The sequence below is a fragment of the Camelus bactrianus genome, chromosome 1, assembly GCF_048773025.1.
Source record: "Camelus bactrianus isolate YW-2024 breed Bactrian camel chromosome 1, ASM4877302v1, whole genome shotgun sequence".
NCBI lineage: Eukaryota > Metazoa > Chordata > Mammalia > Artiodactyla > Camelidae > Camelus > Camelus bactrianus.
The window spans coordinates 55,608,264-55,630,198 of NC_133539.1; the positions used below are offsets into that span (position 1 = coordinate 55,608,264).

The window sequence follows — 21,935 nt, forward strand, 5'->3', positions numbered from 1 at the left end:
CATTGTGTTTAAACAACCCTACCACAAATACATGTGCTATTTATACACACTTGTGTACACTCATGGTATATGTACAACTTTCTTGTGAGGTATTTTGTTGAGGTGGTGGTGTGACAGAGGCAGAAAGACCCTAGGAAGAGACAATGTTTGACCTTAAAGAGGTTAAAATAAGTGTGAACAAGAGAGAAAAAGTAACTCAAACATCGCTTGGCTGTATTATTTGTCTTTATTGAAAAAAGCATTAACCTGGGTTCTAGTCCAAACTTTTCCACTCACAAGCTGTGTAGTTTTGAAAAGATTACTTTACCTCTCTGGATTTCTTATACACAACATGCAGGAATAGAGGCAGGAAGGGAAGGAAGGAAGAGTTGAGCAGAGAAGAGAAACCAGAGACTAAAGGTGCTTTCCGGGTCTACAATTCCAGGACTGCATGACAGCTGTAGGAATGTTCGCAAAAAGCCACTGTAAGCATAAGAAGTTTTCCCCTTCTAGTTTGAAATTTTCAACATTCAACCAGAAGCAAATCAATCAATACTTATTTATATATCTGTTTATTGCCTTTAAAGTGCATGAGTCATTTATACCAGAAGTTAAATAAATATCTAGTAAACACTAAAACAACTTAGAAGTATTTTTAAAATAAACACAATTCAAACAGAACCCTTTTACATTTCTAAAGTACAAAAATAAAGAGAAAAAGAGAAATAAGCATTACCTAGGATACTGTTTATTACTGGTGATAAACATCAAATGTAATTGTTGGTAAAGCCACAAAAAGATAAGTTTTTTTCTCAGTTAGAGAAATAAATATTTTCTGGGCCCATGAACCTTTCCTGAATACCTTTCCCGTGTAAGATACTATGGTATAAGCAGTATCGAGTAATGAATGTCTCAGATGAAATTGTTTAAGTTTTTATTACTGCTGTTAGCAACAGGGAATCACTTAATTAGAAATAAAAACCATAACACTAACAGAAGCCGGTTTCAAATTCTTGTGTAAGATACAATTATCTAACATGACCAGCGGCATTTCAGAGACAGAGACCCAGCACAGGCTGTGCCCACCATACCCTGCGACTTCACTAAGGAAACTGTGATATATCTGGAGGACACAAACACAAATCAAAAGGCTGTAAAAAGCTTTAAAAAGCATGTTTAGCATGATGTAAGGAGACTTAAGTTCTTTGCATAGTTTCTTTCTGTGTCAGTTACACTGTTCCTAACCTACCACTGTGTTATAAGTGAACAAGCATTTTAAGAAGCAGCACGGACTTGGGAGTTAGACTCCTCCTATGCACGTGGTGTGTTAGGGCCATCGCTTCATCCAGTCCAGCCACCCACTGGGGTGGGTGTTGTGTGCCTCACTTTCCAGTGAAGAAGAAGGTTCAAAGGCTAAACAATACTCTGACCAAAATAGAGGCAAAAACATGGAACCATCTGACCATCTAGTCTATCCAGGTGAGCAGGGGTGCAGGTGTGAGACCCCTCCAGGAGAGGCGGGACATAACAGACAAGCGGTCTGAGACCAGATGGAAGGGCTGAGCTGAAGAGCTTAGCAACATGATGAGCAGCGCCCAGACAACAGCAGGTACCAACACAGGGTGTAACCGGCTAGACCAGAGCCAGGCAGGAGGCACAAGGGGTGCCCCGCCAGGCTGCAGGAGCCCAAGAAGGGGGGCAGAGGTGCAGGAGCTCTCAGGAGTGAGGGTGGAGGGGTCCTTGGGCCAGGTAATTGGGGAAAACAGGGTGGGGTGTGTCCTGTGTTCAAAGCTTCTCAAAGTAAAAACGGCCTAGAAATATGTCAGTATAAGCAAATAATGGCATGATCGTTAGTGACAAAGATGATGGTCATTCATGGTAATTTATTAGTCAAGCTGTCATTCCTAATTCTTTTTTAAATCATCTTTAGAAATCTAAAGGGAAAAGCCAATTTTCACCAGAAGGAAGAGAACATTGTAAATATAGAATTATTGACTATGCAGGAAAATGTTTAGAATGCTGAAGCAAATAGTTCAATGTGTACAGATTACATGCATAATAGAGCTTCAAATGAGTTGCCATAGCTACAAAAAGATAATTAATTTTGAGGAAACAAAAGAAAAGAGATACCAGTAGGGGCAGTTCTCAAAGAGCTAAAATTATAAACGTAGCATCCAAATTTAACTCACTTCCTAACAGGAGTCAGCACTGCTCCTTTGCACGTGACCCCTTCTGATGCTGTCCTCACCTCTCCCTCCCCATCTGCTCTGCCCCGCCTCCCCGTGCTCCGCTAAGTCCTCTTCAGACACTGCGAGACGCTGTTCCATAAAGTCTCTTTGAAGTCCAGTTGCACTTACAGCCTGAAATATACAATTATCGCTTATTACTTAAGAAACAAATATCAATTAAGCGCTGGCTGTGTACCAGGTGCAGTGCCTAAGGGTAAGGAAGGAAGAGGAGGATTAAACAAAGAGGTGAGTGCACAGATTACAGAAAACAGGAGGGGCTGAAGCCTGAACAACATTCTATGGACCTAGGGAGGGAAAAAGCCAAGTCAGGGAGACCACGTGGAAGGTGACATCCAACCTGGGTCCAGAAGCATAAGCCTTATTTTCCAGGCCCAGAACAAAGAAAAGGAAAAGAGGTTTCAAGTTGAAATGACAGTATTTTCTTGCTCTCCTTTTCCTGAAGCAAGAAGAGGATAGGTTTTGTATACCAAAAGACACAAGCTGTGACCTTATTTAACTTTTCCTTGTTTATAACATGGAAATAATGCAACGGTGTGGTGAAGCTTAATTATATAATGTATATTTGAAGGATGAGTATCTAGCAGTGTTCTTCTTTCCCTCCTTGAAAACTGTCAACTCAGTGAAGGCTGGAATGGAGTTTTGTACATCTTTCCTACCACCTGCAGAGTCCAAACATCTAACACCTAACACAATGGCCAAGCACAATTTCTTGTTCATATAATAATTTTCAATCATGCCCCTTCGAATGTGAGAACTTATAAATCTTCTACCATGCCAACTTATTTGAAATAAATAAAAACAAAGCTCTAAACTCCTATGGCTTGTATTGCGTTATCCAACAGGCACACCCAACAAATACTTAAGGCACCAGCAAGGCAGGAAGAGGGAGAGAGAGAGATTTTTAAGGTTGACATTTGTTATTTCAGAACAAAGACTAAAGCAGTCCTCTTGAAGGAAAAATAACTCAACTGTGTTGTACTTGCTCCCTTCATAGTTCATTGTCTCATTTTGAGTTTCACAGGAGGGAGCACCATATCTTTTCATGCTTAAGGTTCTGAAGGTCTTTATAAGCCCCACTCACACAGCTCATTTAAATGCTCCCCCAAATTCTTCTCCAGGTAGGCCACAGAATGGGGACAAAATCACCACAAGTCAGAGTTTAGAAGAGAAAATGTAACCTAGGCACTGACTGCCTGAGCCTGACGCAGCAGTGGGCACTTCACGCATTACCTTACTTACTCTTCCAGGCACTAACTCCAGGTACTGAAATTCACGCTACTCTCCAACCGCACAGTCATCCTTCCCCTTGGAAACACAACTCACATTCATCTGTCTCACAGGCTTGTCTTCAAGATTATCGAGTAGACACACCCAAAATGGCTAGGCGAGGTGGGTACACAATAATGGCAGCTATGACCTTAGTGGAAACTTGACATCGGGACTGGACACTTGGGACACCAAACACAGAAGCAATGTGCTGCCTGAGAGAGGCACCAGAAGTGCTGGGGCAGCGGAACTGAAGCCTGGCAGAGCGGGCACCGGAGGCGGGGCGCCTTGGCTTGCCACCCTTTGGCACATGTGCCCAGTGCCTATTCAACACCAGTGTTCCAAGCTGTTTAACCACATTCAGTTCACTGTGGGCATCGCCGTATTGAAAAAGCCTGCCAAATCCAAGTATTTTAAAAAAGCACTCCAAGTGATCAAGCAAATAAAGAGGCTTTTCTTAAAAGAAAAGATCACTTATTGAGATTCAATAAACCACTGTAGTTGGGTCTGCGTACTTGCTTACACACTTGCTGCCATGTTGGTACATCAGCTTAAGTTAAAAACTAGGACAGAGCTCAAGACTGGCGCATCTGGCCAGATGAGGACCCTAGACTCTGTGGGACTGGCCATACATTCAAAACAAATGTTACCAAGAGGACAGCAGTAAGTGTTACCAAGAAGACAGCAATAAGTACATTTACATTTCTTTGTTAATAAATAAGCATATGCAAAGAAGTAGAATCTATTTTCTTTCACACTGATATGATCTTTTTACCATTTCTCACCTCCCAACAACCCACAAAACCAGGTGGGTAGCAGGGGTGAGGGGGATAACTAAATTCAGCCCAATCTGGTCATTGAAGGCCGATCCAATAATTTGAACAATCTCTTTCAGTAATCTTATAGATGTCTCTTTGGGTGGCTCAGATAAATGGTCAGTCTTTCAGACTTCTTTCCCCTTGTCCTGTTTTCCTTCAAGATGGTACCCGACTGCATGAAGGAGAGCATCCTCAAACTCCCCTAGGCAGAGAAGAGAGGTGGCCCTCTAGGTCTTCACTGGCCTCTTTGGTAGAGCATCTTAACTGCCACTCCCAGATGAGTAACCAGTGAGGTGAGACTGGTCCCCCGTGGGGGTGATCTTTCCAGTGGTGGTGGTTGTGTTGAATGGGGAACAGTGGTGGGTGGGTCTATGCTGGTTCCCAGCCTGTACAATGGGCCTGGCCATTTGTCTCTGATCTTGAAATCCCTGCACACATAGATTTCTTCACACTAACCTCAGACCCCTCACCAGGATACGCAAGCACTCCTAGGTTTCTCATGCACTTCCCACGGGTCCTGAGGAACCAGGAGCATTGCCTCCAAGCCATCCCTCTAGCATGTGGTCCAAGTGGCCAGCTGCATGGTGTGCAGACCCCAAGAACCATACCACCTAGGAAAATGACATGGCCTGGTCAAAGCAAGAATGAGAAGGAAACAATACTTCACTCGTACCATTAACATAGCAGACTAAATCATAATGAGCTGAATCAGGTTTGTCTTTTAGACTAAACTCATGGAGTCCTGAAGACTAGACCATACACTTTTTGCATCTTTCTATCTTCAGATGCCTGGGGCATAATAAAGCCTCCCTTTTTTGTTTTGTTTTTTCCTTGAAAACGGCTGAATCCAGAAAAAGCAGAGCTGTTTTGTCTCATCAGCTGGGATAAAGACCAGACAGGCCGTGCACAAGGCCACTATCTGGCTGCATCTTCTTCCACTTGACACTTGAGCTACTACATATCTTCACTTCAGTTTCCCCACATGATTCTGACAAGTGTGCCACACTTACTCCTTTTCTGATTCACATAAATCTCCAAGTTGTAACTGTGTTTATAATTCTAACTATACTTACATTGGCATTAAGTTCCTTAAGACCAGGTACTGTATTGAATACCCTGTGTAACCCACAATGCCTGGTATAGTGGTGTATAAAGAGTAGGTTTCTCAATAGTTTATTGGAAAATTAGAGAATACACTTTAAAAAGTTGAGATATTCTCTAGCAAGAAAAAGAAAAATATCAAATGAGTACAACACAAAAATTTCTGTGATGTCTCTGAAAAACATTTCTGGATCATAGGTAAAAATTCCTGGTACAAAACAAAAGTAAGGTGGTGGTGTTATAATGCAAGTTACCCAATAGTTTTATAATATTATAAAACTAAAATGATTGTTTTTAAAGGGAAGTAATGTAAATTAAAATTAGATGATATTAGTGAAGGAAAAGGAGATGATGGTAAAGATGGCAGTGACAACAGAGGAGGAAGAGGGAGATAACACACACAAAAAGAGAAGAAAATAATGCCGTAAAGAGGAAGTTATAATTGAATACTATTTAAGAATAAACTCAGACTTCTTACCATTCTGTTTGAGTCCCTGTGTGTCTTTTGGGAAAGGAGTCTTTACGGCTTGACCATTGGTAATAAGCATTTACTGATCACTTACCACGTGCAAAGCATTATGCTAGACCCTGGAGGTAAGATGAAGGGTAAGACCCCATCAAAGCACTTTTCTAACCAAAAGGACTGGACATAATGTAAACAGGTAAATCAGCACAGAAAGTAAGTTTTAGTCCTTGACTTTCAACTCTTAGCACACACACGAAAAATCAGTTTCAGGTGGGCTGCAGGTCAAAATATAAAAAATAAACAGTAGATTTTCTGGAAGACAATAGACTATCTTCATTACATTGGGTTAGGCAAATATCTCTTAGCCAAGATACAAAAAGTGCTAGTCAAAAAGGAAAACAAAGTTAAAACTGAATTAAAATTAAGAACTGTTCTTTAAAAGACACCAAAATATGAGTGAAAAGGTATGTCACAGAGTAGAAGATTTTACAACACATATAGCCAATAAAGTGCCAGTATTTCAGCAAAAGTACTTTTCAAACCCATACAAATCAGGGGGAAGAAAGACATGCAGACTCCCTAATTTTAAAAATTGGCAAAAAACCAAAGGATTCATCAACAGATAAACAGAAAAACCAATGCAGCATATACATAACAATGAAATGTTGTTCAGCCATAAAAAGTAATGAGGTTCTGACACATGCTACATAACATAGATGAATCTTGAAATCACACTAAGGAAAATAAATCAGCCACAAAAGGACAAATATTGTATGACTGCACCTATATGAGATACCTAGATTAGGCAAATTCATAGAGATTCATAGGGGTAGAGGGAACGGGGAGTTACTGCTTAACATTTATAGAGTTTCTGCCTGCGGTGATGAAAAAGTTTTAGAAACAGACAGTGATGAGGGTTGTAGAACATTGTGAAAGCGCCTAATGCCACTGAACTGTACTCTTAAAATAGTTAAAATGACTAATTTTATGTAACATTTTACATTGAGTCTTAAAAATTAATAATGTAATATACCAAAAAGCATTGCTTGTGCTCCTTAAATGGGTGAATTATATTGTATGTAAATTGTATCTCCATAAAGCCGTTTCAAAAAAACTACCAAAAAGACTTGAATAGACAATTCACAAAAGCGGATACCTAAACGGCCAGTGAGAAAGGGAAAAGGTGAGCCGTCGCACTAGTAATCAGGGAAATGCAAAATACCTGCAAACAGGCACACTTGAGGAGTTGCCATTATTCACCCAGCAGAATGACGAAAGTAATAAAATAAGCCGACAATGCTCGGTGTTCACAGGATGCAGAGGAAGCAGAACTCCACACGCTACTGGAGGGCACAAAGATCAGCACACTTTGGGAAAACGGCAGCATGTACTAAAGTTGAATATATGCAGTTTGTGTCTTAGGTGTACACCCGACTCTGACATATCAAAAAGCACATACAAGAACGTTCACAGAAACACTGCTCACTACAGGCCAAAACAAGAAACAACCTAAACGTCTATCAGTAGTAGGATGGATAAATTCATACCATGGTGCATGCATACCATGAAATGCTATACTGTTATGGGGGCAAAGAAATTACAATCACATGTAACAGTGTGGATAAATAGCATAAACAACGTTGAATTTTAAAAGCCAGACACAAAAGAATGCATAATGAATATGGATGATACTATTTATATAAATTTCAAAAACAGACATACCAAGTCCTGGTGTTAGAGGTCAAAAAGTGGTTACCTTTGGGGAGCAGAAAATGGTAGGGTGAATGTGAGGGTCTTTGGGGGCTACTGGGTGTGGGCAATGAGTGGTCTTTGGATCTAGAGGATGATTAAATAAGTATATTCATTTATGATCATTCATTAAGTGGTATTCAATATTTCTACACTATTTTTGGTACACTGAACTTTTAAAAACTTCAGTCCCAGTCACTATGCTCTTTTCTAATAAATATAGCAACTTTGAAATATATCATAATCAAAGAAAAAACTGACTACGTCATTGTTCTTCAGTGGACTGTACAAAGTATAAATTACAGAAAGACAGCAGGAACATGTCAGAAGAAAGTGGGAAGCTACCGTAAACTTAGTTCATGTAAAGGAAAAGCCTGAGAAACTGTATTAACCTGTTCAAAACTGGAGCACAAATGAAACGCAAATTCAATTCACAGCATAAAAGAATCTGGGCGGGTTTTTTTTCTCATTTTTTGTGAATGAGAAACATCTACGCTTTAGTAATAAAAGCATTTTAAAATTCACATGAATATCTCATTTTCATGTATAGAATTTCCACTTTTCGCCTGTAAAATGAAAACTGGATTGTCTGTTACCTAATATAAGATAAAAGACTGCTGCAAAACAAAGATCTAAAATTCATCCATGCACTCCACAGATTCAGCACCTGCCATGTGCACAGAACCAAGTGCTCACCCTGGGGAGCTTGCAAGAAAGTATGAGAAAAACAAAGCGCAGCAGTGTGGAGGCGCTACCAAAGGAGCAGCACGAACTGCCATGATGTTGCTTAGGAACCTGTAAGAGTTCTGAAAAGACCTCTTACCAAAAAGTCAGGCTGGGATATAAGGCAGCCTCAGAGGAAACAGGCTCGAGCTGAGCCTAGAAGGGTAGGTAGGATGGGTATCAAGAGAAGGAGGTGAGGTGTTTCAGACCAACCAGAAGAAGATGGGAAATATGAGCAACAAAGCTGAAGAGACAGCACTGGAGTGTCCCAAAGGGGCAGTGGAAGCTTGCCATGTCGGGGGGTTGGGGGGAGCCACAGAGGACACTGAATGATGCTGCAAAAACTTTGGAATTTACCCTTTAAGATTTCTGGAGTTTGTTGTTATTACTGTTGTCAAAGGAAGGGAGAGATATGATGAAAGCAGCGTTTGACAGAAAAGTATCCTGGTAGAGAGTAAGCAATGGATCAAAGAGGGAAAAAAATGACGTAAAGACCAGCCTAGAAAACTGCTGGAATAATGCAAACTTAAAATGACAAAAATATAAATTAACGAAGGTGGTGAGGAAAGAAAAGAGAGCAAGATGTTAAGAATACCAAGAAGAAATCATTTAAAGATTCGGTGGTTCTAAGATGTGAAAAAACTGAACTATTTTTGCCTAGGAACAGGCCCTGGGATCACGCACTGCACAGCGTGATGCTGCCACAGCCTCCAAAGTCCAGGCAACATCAGAAGCTTGGGCCACACACACCACCAGTCGGCCTGAGATTTCAATGGATACCTAAAAAAATACTGCAGTGATTATGTCAAAGAGTGCTCTGCCTATGCTTTCCTCCAGGAGTTTAAGAGTATCTGGTCTTACATGCAGGTCTTTAATCCATTTTGAGTTTATTTTTGTATATGGTGTTCTAATTTCAGTCTTCTACATGTAGCTGTCCAGTTCTCCCAGCACCACTTACTGAAGAGACTGTCTCTTCTCCCCAGTATATTCTTGCCTCCTTTGCCATAGTTAATTGGCCATAAGTGTGTGGGTTTATTTCTGGGCTCTCTATCCTGATCTGTGTGTCTCTTTTTGTGCCAGAACCATACTGTTTTGATTACTGTAGTTCTGTAGTCTGAAGTCAAGAAGCATGATTCCTCCAGCTCCATTCTTCTAAAGATGCATTTGGCTATTCGGGGTCTTTTGTGTTTCCATACAAATTTTAATTCTTTTTGTTCTCACTCTGTGAAAAATGCCATTGGTATTTTGATAGGGATTGCACTGAGTCTGTAGATTGCCTTGGGTAGTATGATCATTTTAACAATACTGAGTCTTGTCATACCAATAGGCACATGAAAAAATGCTCAGTATTGCTAATTATCAGAGAAATGCAAATCAAAACTACAATGAGGTATCACCTCACACCTGTCAGAATGGCCAGCATTCAAAAGTTTACAAATGATAAATGCTGGAGAGGGTGTGGAGAAAAGGAAACCCTCCTACACTGCTGGTGGGAATGTAATTTGGTCAACCATTATGGAAAACAGTATGGAAAGTCCATCAAAAAACTAAAAATAGACTTACAATATGATCCAGCAATCCCACTCCTGGGCATATATACAGGGAGAACTCTAATTCAAAAAGACACGTGCACCCCAATGTTCTTAGCAGCACTATTTACAATAGCCAAGACATGGAAACAACCTAAATGTCCACTGACAGATGACTGGATAAAGAAGCTGCAGTATATTTATACAATGGAATACTATTCAGCCATAAAAACTGACAACATAATACCATTTGCAGCAACATGGATGTTCCTGGAGAATGTCATTCAAGTGAAGTAAGCCAGAAAGAGAAAGAAAAATACCATATGAGATTGCTCATATGTGGAATCTAAAAAAAAAAAAAAACATGAATACAAAACAGAAACAGACTCATAGACATAGAATACAAATTTGTGGTTGCCAAAGGGGCGGGGTGTGGGAAGGGACAGACTGGGATTTCAAAATGTAGAATAGATAAACAAGATTATACTGTATAGCACAGGAAAATATATACAAGATCTTATGATAGCTCACAGTGAAAAAAATGTGACAATGAATATATATATGTTGACATATAACTGAAAAATTGTGCTCTACACTGGAATTTGACACAACGTTGTAAAATGACTATAACTCAGTAAAAAATGTTATAAATAAATAAATAAATAAAAGTTATGTTCACACTGAAAAAAAAGCAGCTGTGGTATATTTATACAATGGAATACTACTCAGCCATAAAAAATAATAAAATAATGCCATTTGCAGCAACACAGATGGACCTAGAGATCATCATTCTAAGTGAAGTAAGTCAGAAAAAGAAAGAAAAATATCATATGATATCACTTATATGTGGAATCTAAAAAAAAAAGAAGACACTAATGAACTTATCTACAAAACAGACTTACAGACATAGTAAACAAACTTATGGTTACCAGGGGAGGAAGGGGGTGGGAAGGGATACATTGGGAGTTGGAGATTTGCAGATACTAACTACTATATATAAAATAGATAAACAACAAGTTTCTACTGTATAGCACAAGGAACTATATTCAATATCTTGTAATAACCTAAAATGAATATATATGTATATGTGTGACTGAAACATTATGCTGTACACCAGAAATTGACACAACACTGTAAACTGACTATACTGCAATTAAAAAAAGAAAAAAAATAGTGAGTTTTCCCATCCAAGGACACCGTATATCTTTCCATCTGTTTGAGTCATCTTCAATTTCTTTCATCAGTCTTTGGAGTACAGGTCTTTATGTCTATATACAGATATAGATAGATATATATACACATGCACATACATACACACAAACTGCCATGTATAAAATTAGATACATGTGTGTGTGTACATATTAGCAAGCATATATGAAATAGAAGGGCCAGTAAAGGTTTTGTGAAGTATGTGGAAAAGCTGAAGCAGTTCACCTGCCATATTTGGGTAACTGGAATGGAAGGAGTTGGGGCAAGGGTTCCACTCCCCTCTTAGTCAAGTCAAAGAGAAAGAGAAAGAAAGCTAGCCTGCCAACTTCCACTGTGTCGAGAGAATCTGAGGCAAGAATTCAAGATTATTTTTGTGTTCATGGTCATCATCGTCAGTTTATAGAATATTCGTTAGGCACTGACAGAGTAAGCAGATTTGATTATTTCAATGCAGGCAGATGGCTTGGTCGTGAGAATCGTGAAGAGATTTACTGAGCGGCTTCATCAGATCAAGGACATTATGGAATTAAAGGGCTCCAAGAGACCTTACTGGTCCAGCTCCCAGTGGCTCACAACATTACACTTTCTTACTAATGAGAAATACAACTCAACCCCCTGAATTCGAAGTAACCAGGGAAGGAGGAGGGAAGAGCACAATTAATTTGTTCAAAGAAGTGCAAATGTTAGGATGGAAGCTGGAAATATAGATTGATCAAAGGGCAGATGAAACATATCTTGCTCTGAGAACAATAAAATCATGAATTAGGAAGAATTAAAAGACACTTCCAAAAAATATTTTCATGAAAATAATCATATTTGAGAAACTATAACTATTTTGGAGCACAAAACTCAAGAACCTTCTCTACTAGTGTGTTTTAGCTTCAGGAAAAATTTAATGATCTGACAATAAACTATACTTACCAAGGAAACACAGTAGGCAGTGAGTTTATGAATCTCAAAATTATTTTGGAAATTCTGCCAATGTGACTAATGTCCATTAGGGAGACCACCTGGCTTTGTATGGAAACATCCTCTTTCATGAAAATGCACAAAGAACAGCTGGGAAACATTATCAATGATATAAGTCAGAATTAAATGTGCTTGACCACGCTCCTCCAGAGCTTTAAGTATCACTACCTCCCCCAAACTCAACGGTTTTTTTTTAAAGCTCCCAGGCTTTTCACTTTTAATCAACAATAACACTACTAAAATGTCTATATTCATCATGTAACCCAGAATAGATAAATTTTAGACACCTATACCTGACTTAGACCAAGAAAAGTCATTATGAGATAAAAAGCAGGGAAAAGTTATAAAAATTGCACTAAAGGACCAGAATACAGTGATTGTGGTAAAAAATTTGTCACATTTAAAGCCTGCTCACAACTGACCCTCTCCTGATACATACAATACCTGTTTATGTTATAAAGGATATAAGAAAATAAAGGTGTATGTACATAGCCTGAGTCAAAGTGAACAGAAATTAATTTTAAAATAAAATTTTAAAATAAAATTATTTATATTTAAAACCACTTTTTCTAATCTTTTTAATTCCTCAAACAGATATCACCATAAAGTCTCACTATATTGATTGGAGGAGAGGGAGAGGAACGTCAAATAACTATTTTAGGAAAAGTTTTATAAATATGTTAACCTCAGTCCTATATTATTGCCAGCTTATTTTATTGCCAATATGCTCAATACTTGGAAGCCAGGTTAAAGCATCATGAGATCACAGAGCTGGAAAAGAAGAGGCGATTACCTTATCTAACTCCCTCATTTTGCAAGTGAAAGCAGGCCTGGAAAACTGGACGAGGTCACACCTCCACTGACAACCCTGCATAGAACTCCTACCTCCTGACTCAAGTTGTGGCTGAGCAATCCTCATAACAGTAACTGCCACTCACGAAGCATTTTCTATGTGCCAGGCACTATGCTAGACAGTTTAGAGGTGGCATTTCATTTAATTTAGTACCTTCTCAACGCACTGAGGAAGACCAACTCCACTCTATATGATAATCAAACTCAAGCTCAGGACATTATAACATTCCCTAAGTCCTACAACAAATAAATGACAAGTCAGGAATTCAAACCCAGCCTGTCTGACTACACAAAGCCCATGAACTTTTACACAATGCTATCGTCTCACCCCAGATGCTGAATGTGTACAACCAAACAATTCCTCTTTGGGCAACCTAGACTACAAAAATACCTACACAAATGTAGAGGTTATATGTATAAAGATGTTCACTACATCATTAACACTGAAAAATCAGAAACAACATAAATATCCGACAAGGGGGAAACAGCTAAATAAAGTATAGTATATACACCTATGAAATACTAAATGGTCACTAAAAAGAATGTGATGGGTCCATGCAACAGATGTGGCAAGATGCCCATATCAAAGTGCTATGTTTTAAAAAATAAGTTGTAGAACAATATTGATGGCATTTTTTTTTTAATTACATGTACATGCCGGCCTTGTGATTAGAAAAAGGTCTGGAACAATGCACAGCAAAAGCAGAGAATTCAGTGGGTGGAGGCAGGGTATGAGTCAATTCTTAAACACTTCTGCAGTGTTTGAACTTTTATGCCTAGGAGATGTTACTTTCGTAATGCAAAAAATTATCATACAAAAATAAAGAATTTTAAATAAGTCTATTATTTATTTTAAAATAATGCATGCATACCCCATTTAATGTCATCCCACATAGCAGGGACTGTGTGGCTATTTGTCTCAAACACTTTTCAAAAAAAAAAAAAGAGTCTAACATTCCATTATAGTGCAGCAGCATTTCAAGTATGGTCCACAGACCTACGAGGGTCTCCAAGATCCTTTCAGAAAGCCCATGAGGTAAAAGCTTTTTTCTTAATAATGGTAAAATGTTATGTGCCCCTTTGCCTGTGTTGACATTTGCACTGATGGCGCAGAAGCCGTGGTGGGTGAGAGCGCTGGCGCCTTGGCGCAAGTCACAGTGCCGTCACTAAACTGTAGGAGAAGTCGCTGTAGTTGTCACCGTCACGCACTCCCAGTTCAAAAAGGAAATGCAGTTTCTAAAATATGTCTTTGTCAAGGAAAAACAGTAATTGTATTTAATCTTGACCTTTTATAATATTTATGAATCCCGTATGCTGCATATCAGAGCAACATGGTTGTCCCAAGGAGAAGCGCCGGGGCAGCGGTCTGAGCTCAAAACTAACTCAAGTATTCGCTTTTTCCACCGATCAGCACTTTGACTTGAAAGAACAACTCACAGACAACACTCATTCAGACAGGAATCTGGATGACATTTTCTCAAAACTGAAAAAAATAAGACTCTTGCTTTCAAGGGAAATAACTGACAACTGTTTGTTGTCAATGATAAAATTCATGCAAATAGGGAAATTTTGGAAAACTTGTATCTGCCACTGTGAGCAGAACAGCTTCCTAATACTTAAAGACTGTTCTGGTGAGATCAATGATGGTACTAACGTGGGGTTTTGGGGTTGTTTTTTACATTTTGTAAAATGTAATACACATCAATATTTGTAAGATCTGCATCAGTGAATCAATATTTTCCAGATGATCAATGAATTGTGTTACCCTCCAAATCACACATGAGTAAAAGATCCTTTTAAAGTGCAATATTCAACATCCATTAAAATGGATTTTAATATAACAGAGTAAGAAATGTTTATTGATAATGGTTTCTGATTTTGCATTGTAGCCAATCTTTTAAATCATTTAAAGTGTTTTGGTGGAATATCAAAGAAGAATAACCAGAATTATTTGAGAATGCTACCAAAATACTCCTTACTTTTCTAACTACATATCTGTGTGAGGCCAGATATTCTTCCTATATTTCAACCAAACCGAAACAACACATCACAATAAACTGAACACGGAAGCAGACAGGAGAATCCAGCTGTCTCCTAATGAGCCAGACCTTAAAGAGACTCCCAAAAACGTAAAACAGTGCCATTCTTCTAACATTTTTTGGTTTTGGAAAAATTCTTACTTGTCATAGAAATATATTATTTATGTCAACATATAATAGATTTTTTTATTGTTGTTTTTAAACTGATTTATATTTTCAAATTTTCTCAATTTCATTTTCTAACATAGTCAATACTGATAGACACAACCCTCATAAACAAAAGCTCTCATGGTCCTCAACAGTCTTTAAGGCCTCAAAAATCTTCAGCACCAAAAAGTTTGAGACTCTTTGCAGTACACTGTTAATACATTTTTTATGTGTCCTGCACACTGTCTTAAGTCTTGGCCAACAAGTGCAAGTATGGCGGTCTGTATTTGCCCACAGGCAATACACAAGGTAAACTGTACTACAATTTTGTGTCTGGCAAACGATCTTAATTTGACGGGGCTGACGGAAGTTGTATAACTGACAGTGATGGACTTGGTCCAAAGAAATAAAGATTAAGTATAATGATACTTAAAATTGATGACACTAAACTTAAAAGGCGTCTTCCAGCACATTGTTGAGGATGCAGTTATGATTAGTAGAAGATTTTTGACATTTTGAAAGCAGTAAACGTCACTGTAGACTGAGAGGACGGTCCCTAAGGGAGTGAATCATAGCTGAAAGAAACTATGGCTGGAAATAAGTGGACTTCAGAGGAAGGGAAGGGGATAGGAGGGGAGGACAACCAGCAATCTCCACCTGGAGTGGCCTATAATGCACCCCTGCACCAACAGGAGCCTGATTTAGTTAATGCTCCTGTTTCCAAAAAGTCTTCTCTAGTACTTGACGCACATGATGTGAGGAAGGGGAGAGAGGGCTTAGACCACACAAGGTGTTATTTTAATTAATTATCTCCATTCTTGGGGGACTAGTTCTAACAAACAGGCGCTCAAGGACTAAGAATACCAAAGATGGAAATGGAAAACTTTGAGGTTCTAAATGGATTCCCAAAAGTCCAGTGTTGTTCTTCATTACAGGGAGCAAAACCTTCAGAAATTCCTCAAGAAAAAAAATATTTAAAAATGGACAATTTCAGTTTTAGGATTAAAGATAAGCTAGAATCAATTTTAAAAGACTTGTAAGTATTGCATTTCTAAATAAACTTCTTAAGTCACAGAATTTGAAAAGACTATGAAAACAGCTCTTGATCACCCCTGATCCACAAAATAAATAGCAAGGTTTAAAGATTAGTTGGAGTTAACACAGTCAAACGAAATTCCTAAGGAAAATTTTAGTTAAATTCTTTTTCCTTTAAAAGGGAAAAAGCATTCTTTTCAGGTAATCCAAGCACACGGGAGTACCACCTATATTAGTAACCACTCAGTCAGTCAGTCACAGTTATTTACTGAGCACTTACTGTATACGAGGCATGGTACTCTCTTTTACAAATATACACACACACACAATCATATCACAAAGTTCACTTCCTGGAACAAGGGGAAAATATTAGCACAGAACTACAGACACACTCTCACCCTCCCCCCACCAATGTCCACCTTCTAAGGTGATTTCTGGGTCTGCCTGGCTGGCTACAGGGTTCTTTTTAAACATCAATCCTGGAAATAGGTAGAGCTGAGTAATTGGAAGGACCTATGCCTGGCTAGATTTATTTACCTTACAAGAACTTAATGCTAGTAACAAAGGAACATAACACTCTCCAAAATGAAAGGAGAGGATGAGGAGGAAATAGGAGAGAAAAGAATCAACACTAATGAGAAAACAGGAGTGAGAGAGCAGATTTTTACACAAGCTACTACTGTGAACAGGGAGACGCTGGGCAGAGGTGGGTAAAGGGATTCTCTAGATTAGAACTTTTCTTAAAGCTTTCACTGGTGTGATCTTCAATGAACTGGTGAAAATTTAAATTTCTTTTCATTTTTAAAAAATATTGGATTAATAAGTCATTTAAGAATGGCCTAGAAATGGCCCCATTACATTAGAGTTGCACTCACAATGTCAGACTGTGTTATTGTGACCCTCAGTGAAGAAAAAAAAAAACAACAACCCTGAATTTCCAATCCCACAAACCTATTATACCTTAACCATCTGTCTCAACCCTAAAGCCTGACCACTATCATTACGGGCCACTAAAGTTGGCCTAATTCTCTGAAGATTCTTCCAAAGAACTTACTGTGGTACAAGAATTTCCTGAACTCAGCACTTCTGGGATCTCAACTTCTTTACCGGCAATGCTTTTCTAAATAAAAGTGTGCACCTAACCCTGCCAGTCCGTTACCTCTCTCAGGATGAAAATGCTAAATCAAGAGAAACCAGTAAGTAGATTTCTAAGAATTTTTTAATGAATAGACTTTTTGCTCACATTGGCAAACTGCATTGGTTGAATCCTGTTTTATAAACATAAAATTTTAATGATATTAATGAAAATGTGATCTTCCTGTAACACAGGAGCGAGGCAGAGCCACACCACAGGGCCCCTATGTAGTATCCAACCACGGTAATGATGAACTGGTATCGGATCAATGGCTGAGTCTACCATTTGTGAAATTAGGAAACAGGTTTCTTTTCTTTGACTGACTCCACATTTCTGCAATTTTAAAACCATCACAGATGCAAACTACTAATATAGTCTCTTTCTTAGGTGGTAGGAAACCAGCTACAGAGGAAATCAATTACCCAAACTTTAACAGGAAGAAATCCTTCCAGTTTAGTAAGATCAGTTTAACTAATAAGTAAACTAATTAACTTTCCACTTTTAAGACCAAAATCGGCTCAAATCAGATGGCATTTTGAAAATCACCCAAGAACTGACAACCTCTCTTAAACTAGTTACTCTCAAAGTATGATCAAGGGAGGATCTCAGAGCCTCCGGATGGTCTGAGGGCTGCCCTCAAAACCCAAAGGTTAGATGTGTAAGTGCCAAGGAGTCCCCATCAAACAAAGAAGGAGGAAGTTGAGGGAACCATGTTTACTTGAAGTGACTAGACCACCACAGAGCCAGCAATGCTACCTCAAGCTGCCTAATATAGAAACAAATTGGTATCAATGGTGTAGATAACAACATATTCAGAATTCCTATTCTAAATAGACTAGTTATAGATGGGAATTTCAGGGGAATGCCACAATTTTCCCAATTTCCTCCCAACTCAGCTAGTCCTTGCAGACCTGTGTTCTGTAAAACTCAGAGCAGCTAAAGAATCCCATGCACCAGCACATCACCTTGTTTGACACTAAATCACATGGCTTAAGTATGAAGATTCAAATGAGACTTCTCATTATAAATGCTTCCACTATCAAAGTGTGAAAACACATTTGAAAATGTGCCATATACTGTTACTGGGGGGAAAAGGTTTTATCCATTGCATCATTATCTTGGGTCTGACAACAGTTCTGAGTATAACATTTTTTAAGTACTTGGTCACTTAATATTTAAATTGCTTTGTGAATAATCCATGTTGAATATACAGTGCACTGGATTTAATTTCTCTAAAATCTTCATCCAGCAGCTGTCACCTTTCATGTAGGTCAAACTACAGATTTTTACTAAAAAGTGAAGCCTTCCAAAACAGTTTCAAAATCATAAAGCTAAGAAATGAAGGTTTAAATAAATTTGCTAATTTATAATGCTAACATTTAGGCTCACAGTTCTTTTCACTTTCATTGCATTTTATTTGGTCTTTTATACATTTTTCTTAGATTCTGGAAAGTTATCTGCTATTTCAAGGAATCACAAGGAGTACAGGACACACCTAAGCCATATATAACCCACTGGTGGGACTAGACAGAAGTTAACTTTTTAATTCAAATTCCCTTTGAAGTTACTCCATAGAGATTTAAACAAAAATAAAAACAGAAATTTCCTGACAACCATTTTCTTTCAAAAACATAAGAGACTATTTCCACCTTTGGTGCACTCCCCCATTGTAGTGGCCAATGCTGCAATGGTTATTTATTTAGCATCCATTTTCCTCCTCTCCCTTCATAACGGAGCCAACTTTGTTCAGATATCCACTCCTCCTCCTCGTTCCGCATTCAAAGTCCTAGGAATGGGCCCTAATTCATTCACTCCAACTGTGCCCCTGACTGGTTCAAGAACTTAATGCAGTCAGGACATGGCATTCTCCTGGAGACTCATGCTGGGCACCCAGTAGCTATTCATCCTCGTCCTCTCCCCATCTTCAGTTAAATGAGTATCAGTGGTTTATCCATGGCCTATTAAATAAAGCTCAAACAGCATTCAATGTTCTCTACCATCCTTTTACTTCCTTTTTAGATGTTTCTGCTTTGCACACATCTCCTGCTCTATCCCTTCTAGAGCATGCCCCTGCACTTTCCATTTCATATTCTACACCCAGGCTGTTCCTTGGCTAGGAAAGCCCAACCATCCCCATTGCAGCCAATTTAAATCCTACTCGTGCAAAGTCCAGATCAAAAGTAAACCTTTCCATGAAGTCTCCCTTGACATCACCAAAAAAAAATGGCACTCATCACATATTCTTGTATCATAAATCACTTGTGCACGCTTACAGCTTGTTTTAAAACTGCAAACTCCTCAAGGGCTGTGGGCAAACTCCTGTGCACCTTAGTCTTCCACCACCACTCCTCCCCACCAGACACCCAAGGGCACAGAGAGGTAGTTCAGTAAATATTTGTTGAACAAATGAACACATTTTTTTGAGGGTTGGAAGTGCCTCTACAGAATAGATTATCACAAAGGCTGAAATGTCCTTGGACGTCTTTAAAAACAGCCTAGTATGGTTTAGGAATAGTCCAACGGAAGGAAAAGAAACAAATCAGATGACCTTGTAAGGCTGATTCTGTGAATTTCATCAACTCTTTAAAAAGTCTTGCCTAATAATTCAAAAACAAACCATACGCAAATGCGGTTTACAAAAAAAGAGTGGCACTTGCTATGATATACAAGGGTTAACAACACATTTTTACCCAAAATTTCAGCTGTTCTTATAGTAACATTTGTAAGTTTCAGTTACGTCCAAGGGATGATTTAAAAGCCCATTATCTCTATCTTATTTCACTCTTAAAGGAAGTAGGACAGAAAAATGTTGGCCCTCTCACAGAAGTAACCAGACAAAATTAATTTGGAAGCACAAGTTGATATAATGTACATAATGACATCACATCATCACTAAATATATGCCTACAGAAGTCTAGGGAAGTTATCTGTAATTTTGATTATTTCCTTCCCTAGCCTCTATGGAAAAGGTACACAGAAGTTTTATATTCCTTTCTCCCATCCCTTAAATTGCATTTGTACAAATTACATTGGCTAAGATACGGTTACTTCAAGACCTATTATCAGTTATCAGTTCAAATAAGGTCATAAATTTATGGGAAACACACTGGTATCTCCAGAAAGAAGAAACAGTACTAACCAAGGTATGCCATGAGTCCATGAACCAGATTTTTAAGTAAAATCATTCGGAATAAATCTCACTAAATCTCAACAATCAATTAAATGGAAGAGAAAACTTGATACGACAGGACAGAACAGTCAAAAAAAGAAAGGGCACTGTATAAAACGAAAATCAGGGTCCAAATATGATGGCTATTCATAGTAAATAAAATATAAGAAAGATTAAAGATAAAGTAGAAAATTAAATTTAAGTACATTTTTAACAGTTAATAAGAAAATTAAACATATGTTTATTTCTTTTGTTCTAATATTGCTATATTCTACGTTTCTCTGTAAGTCAATTTAAATCCTTTTGAGGAAGAAACCAGACTATAAAAAAGATAAATTCTTGTTTTCGAATATAGTGTAGCACACTGTAGAGTTATTTCTTAAATAAATATCACATTTTCAGTCATAACCTGCAAATACTCGTTAAAGATTTTGGTAAAGCTACAATTTAAAGTTTTCCAAATTATTTTAAAATCATCTCCAGTTTTCCCAGAGCCGCCTGGTAACGGAAAAGATTCTAAATCCTGTTTCTCCCTGGCAGTGGTAAGGGAGCTCGTTATCTAAAAAGGGCAAAGAGCGGGGTTGGGGTCAGAGTCAGGTTCAGGGCCCGTGGTAACGGAGCGGCGTGCGCAGTTACCTCTCGGGTGGGAACACCTGTGCTGCACCGGGGGCGCGGGCGCCGCCGGGGCAGCAGCCTCCGCGGGTGGACGGGTGAGCGCGTGAGCCTCAGCAGACAGCAACGAACACGGCCTCCGAGAAAGTTGGGCTCCCTAGCCCGGCCCCGGCGAGAAGGCTGTTTGCTCCCCGGACAGCCTCCGCCGGGCCCGCCTGGCCCCACCGGGACTGGGGCTCGGCTACTCACCGTGCAGAGAGAGGAGTAGCAAAGGCGCCAGAGGGGAGCCCCGACAAGTCATCCCGGGGCCGCGGGGAGCGCGCCCGCCGCCCGCCTGGCTCCTCGTCGCGGCAGCGGAGGCGCGGGTCGGGCTCTCGGCGCTCTCGGGGCAGCCCGGTCCTCCGAGACCCGCCGCCCGGCCGCAGTCCGCCCGGCGGGGCTGGGACGGTGGGACGCGCAGAAAACGAAGCAAGTGCTGCTCCTGCGCCGCCCGGCTCCGAGGAAGCTGAGCTGCGACCAGGCGCGTCCCGGGCTCGCCCGCCTCGTCCCGCGGCGCCAAGGCCACCTCGCGCTGCCCCAGGACCCGCCGGCCCCTCGAGCCGCCCGGGGAGCCACTCCCCACAACTCTCGCCCGGCTCCTCGGGCAGCAGCCCGGCTTCGGCTCCGCTGCGCGCCGCCCACTCGCCCCGCTCCGTCTCCCGGGCAACGGCGGCTCCAGCGCGACGCCTGGCGGCCCACCCGCGGAGCGAGCGCGGCGCGCAGCTGGCGCGGCCCTGGCCACCTGTGCGCCGGCCGCCCGCTCCCCGCACGCCTCCGCGATCGCCGGGCACCCGGGACTGGCGGCGTCCTCGCCCGCAGGCTGGGCTCCTCTCCTGTCCGGAACCGCTT

At 39.9% G+C, this 21,935-nt stretch overlaps 1 protein-coding gene across 2 annotated transcripts in view; it reads right to left on the reverse strand.

Annotated features, from left to right (window-relative positions):
* The window catches only part of IGSF11 (immunoglobulin superfamily member 11), a 111,797-nt gene extending 90,121 nt beyond the window's left edge, over positions 1-21,676 (reverse strand). For both annotated transcript variants that reach the window (XM_074364022.1, XM_074364018.1), the window contains exon 1: positions 21,297-21,676. In XM_074364022.1, coding sequence (XP_074220123.1) covers positions 21,297-21,348 — 52 coding nt within the window. In that variant the 5' untranslated portion in view covers positions 21,349-21,676. The remainder of the gene's footprint in view (positions 1-21,296) is intronic.
* Positions 21,677-21,935: the final 259 nt, after the last annotated feature.